Source organism: Glycine max, chromosome 14, assembly GCF_000004515.6.
Source record: "Glycine max cultivar Williams 82 chromosome 14, Glycine_max_v4.0, whole genome shotgun sequence".
NCBI lineage: Eukaryota > Viridiplantae > Streptophyta > Magnoliopsida > Fabales > Fabaceae > Glycine > Glycine max.
This window is the reverse complement of record NC_038250.2, coordinates 19033302-19037021: the sequence shown is the minus strand read 5'-3', so window position 1 is coordinate 19037021 and position 3720 is coordinate 19033302. Positions and strand designations below refer to the sequence as shown.

The 3720-nt window shown below is 30.9% G+C and overlaps 1 protein-coding gene across 1 annotated transcript; it reads right to left on the bottom strand.

Annotated features, from left to right (window-relative positions):
- Nucleotides 1-2537: 2537 nt before the first annotated feature.
- LOC121173442 (secreted RxLR effector protein 161-like) lies at nt 2538-3026 on the bottom strand. Its single transcript, XM_041009034.1, has one exon. It carries the CDS (start codon nt 3024-3026, stop codon nt 2538-2540), a length of 489 nt encoding a protein of 162 aa, XP_040864968.1.
- Nucleotides 3027-3720: the final 694 nt, after the last annotated feature.

Below are 3720 nucleotides of genomic sequence, written 5' to 3'. Positions count from 1 at the left end.
TTTTATTTGATCAAATATTTGTAAACTTATTAAAAAACTAAAAATTATTTAAAATAACTTGATGAACATATATGTAATTTACTTTTATATAGACTTAAGAAACTTTATCTTATTTATTTTTTAAAGATAATTCCTCATTCAAAATAAGAAATATATTAAATTAATAAGATATTTTTTATTTGTAGGAATAAAAAAATACTATTTGATATTTACAATAACTCACCTATCAATTCATCATGCTTAATCAACTGAACTAGATTAATAAGATAGTATTAAAGATGAAATTAAAGAGTTAAGATGCGTACGTTTAATATTTGTACAAAGTTAAAAGAGAATCCAACAAGATCAAATGGTGAGATATATATTTTGGATGCAGAGAATAGTAAAAAGTGAGGGAAGACATAACATGTTACATGTATACATTAATCATAGACCGCAAAACACCAATTATATATGGTTTAAATAAGTTTTTCATGTCATATATTAAATAATTTTTTCATACTTAAAAAATAAATCATTTTCAAATTATTACCTTAAACTTCATTTTTAGTCAAATACCTACTTGAAAAAAAATTTAGTTTCATTTTACTACCTGTCGTTAATTTCTTTCTGTTAAGTGATGACGTGACAGACAAAATGTTACATCATCATGCCTTGTCACTGATACGCCATTGTCGTGTCATTGAAGGTGTTGGCGTGGAAATGAGGTGTCTCGTAATGATGTGACATTTTGTATCTGCTGTGTCCTCACTTAATGGAAGACGACTAATGACATGTAGTAAAATGAAACTGAAATTTTTTTTGGTACTTGGTTGAAAAAAAAAAATATCTCGTACCTTCACAATTAAACTTGAATAAAATCTTAGTTAAATTTTCTTTTAATATGGTATCACAAAGCCATTAGCTTAACAACCAAATCTTTTTTTTTCTTTCTCATGGTCATTAACCATTGCTTCCAATATACCCATTAAATTTAACCTCCACCTATTATCATATGTGGTACAAGAAAATAATTCATCTTCTTTAAGCCTTGGTTACGTAAGGGAACACATCATATCCTCCATTCAAAATCAATTTTGATGGCGATCTATATCCAATCTAGCCCACTCACACTGAAAATGCCAAGACCTTTTGTCCATGATTTTATTGCTTCTACCTTACGGTGGTTAAGCTTGCTTGCTTATATGAGTAAGTTTGTGTCTATTGACTTTGATCGACCTTCTCAAAACTCTTACATTTTTGCATAACAAATTTCTTTTGAACAAGATTGATGTTGTTTTTGCCACCATTATCTTGCAGGGGCGTATTGGACTATTGATATGGATAAAACAATTAGTTATAATTTAAATTCTAGTTATAGATAATTTAGAATTTGTTATTATTCTATATTCTATATATATATTTCTTCTACATTCACAATTAACTTGAATAAAATTTTAGTTATTCCATCTTTCAATCATCACAACAAAATACACACAACCGTTGATGCTCCACAAATACATTTTATTTTATTAAATGAGGTATATCTGGTAGAGAGTTTGTCTAGGATCACTTGTTGAGAGAAAGCAAGACCTTCATATATAGAAATGAACATGTTCCGACATATGAGAAAAAATCACTATTTTATGTTCAACTGCTTTTGGCTATTCAAATTCCAATTTAATAAAAAGTGATATGCATACGATGTGGTATGAATGCCATGTAAGACTAAAATATCAAACCCGTGATGTTACAAACTACAAAACGAAACACATGTCATTAATAAATGTGGAAAAAAATTAAAATATACCTCTAGTCATTGCCATGAAAGAGATGCTTTGTTTTGGTTCTTCCAAGTTCTCACTTTCTCTTTGTAGATGGTGTATCAGACAAAAATGAAAGATGTGAGCTTAGGGACCAAACACATGTGCTATATATAGACATTCTACTGTCAAGAATGCATTTAGTAGCCATTCAATATTTGGCTTTTCAACTCCAAAAATGATGGATCACTTGACCTTCCAAAATGTACAAACCAATTTTAATAAAATTATTACATTCTCCCACTTGGTCCAAATGTTTTGACTCATTGTTTAAAATAAGTCAAAGCTCAATCTTCTTAAGAAATGAACATACAAATCATAGCGATAGTTCCTCTTATAACGAGTAATATCATTCATGTATTACAACATACTCAATTTCTCAAGTAATATACTCAATGTGTTAATAAAAATTAATGAATAAACCCAATGTTTATTCTTGGTCCAAAACATGATTTTTCTCAAATAAATCAATGTACACCTGAATATAAGAAAATATCACAATATAAAAGTTTCAACTCTAAACTGTACGTATACAATCATAAAGTGGAACCAAGTCCCATTCTCTCTACATGATCCTTGAATTTATACAGTGGTATGCCTTTAGTCAAAGGATCAATGATCATCAACTTAATGCTTAAATGCTCAATGACCACTTTCTTATCTTTTAATCTTTCTCTAATGGCTAAGTGCTTAATGTCGATGTGCTTACTTCTTCGACTTCCACTTTTGTTATTATTAGCCATAAAGATTAGCTGAGTTATCGCAGAAAATTCTTAAAGGCCTTGAAATAGTATCAACTATCTTTAGCGCAAAAATGAAACTCTTAAGCCATACACCATGTGATGTAGCCTTAAAGCAAGAGAAAAACTTAGCTTCCATGGTAGAAGTAGCAATCAAAGTCTGCTTAACACTCCTCCAGAAAATATCTCCACCAACCATCATGAAAATGTACCCAGATGTTGATTTGCGAGAATTAACACAACCATCAAAGTCTGAGTCTAAATAACCAATCACATATAGATTGTCTGTTTGTCTATACATAAGCATGCAAACCTTGGTCCCTTGAAGGTACCTCACTACTTTCTTTGCAGTTCTCCAATGGTCAATACCTGGATTACTATGATATCTTCCTAACATTCCAACTGCAAAAGCAATGTTAGGCCTTGTGCATACTTGAACATACATGAGGGTTCCAACAATTGAAGCATAAGGAATGTTTTTCATCTGTTCCCTCTCAAAGTCATTCTTTAGGCATTGGTTCAAATTAAACCTATCTCCCTTCACAATGGGACCGACACTTGGTGAACAATCTTTCATTCGAAATCTCTCTAAAATTTTGTTAATATAAGTTTCCTGTGATAAACCTAAAATACCTTGAGGTCTATCTCTATGAATCTTAATGCCAATGACATAAGATGCATCACTCATATTCTTCATGTCAAAATTCTTAAAGATAAATTGTTTCAACTCATGTAGCAAACCCCGATCATTGGCTGCAAGTAAAATATCATCTACATATAAAACAAGAAAACATATTTTACTCCCATTGACCTTGTGGTATATGCATTGATCCATGGGGTTTTCATCAAAATCAATTGAAGAAATCATCCCATGAAACTTAAGGTACCACTGACAGGAGGCTTGTTTTAAACCATATATAGATTTCTTAAGCTTGAAAACCAAATGCTCACCACTGCTAGAGGAGAAGCCTTCAAGTTGTTTCATATAAACCTCCTCTTCTAAATCACCATTAAGAAAGGTTGTCTTCACATCCGTTTGTTGCAACTCAAGGTCAAAATGAGCAACTAATGCCAAGATAATATGAAGATAATCTTTCTTAGATACAGGAGAAAAAGTCTCTGTATAATCGATTCTTTCTTTTTGAGTAAATCCCTTAGCAATAAGTCTTGCCTTGCAT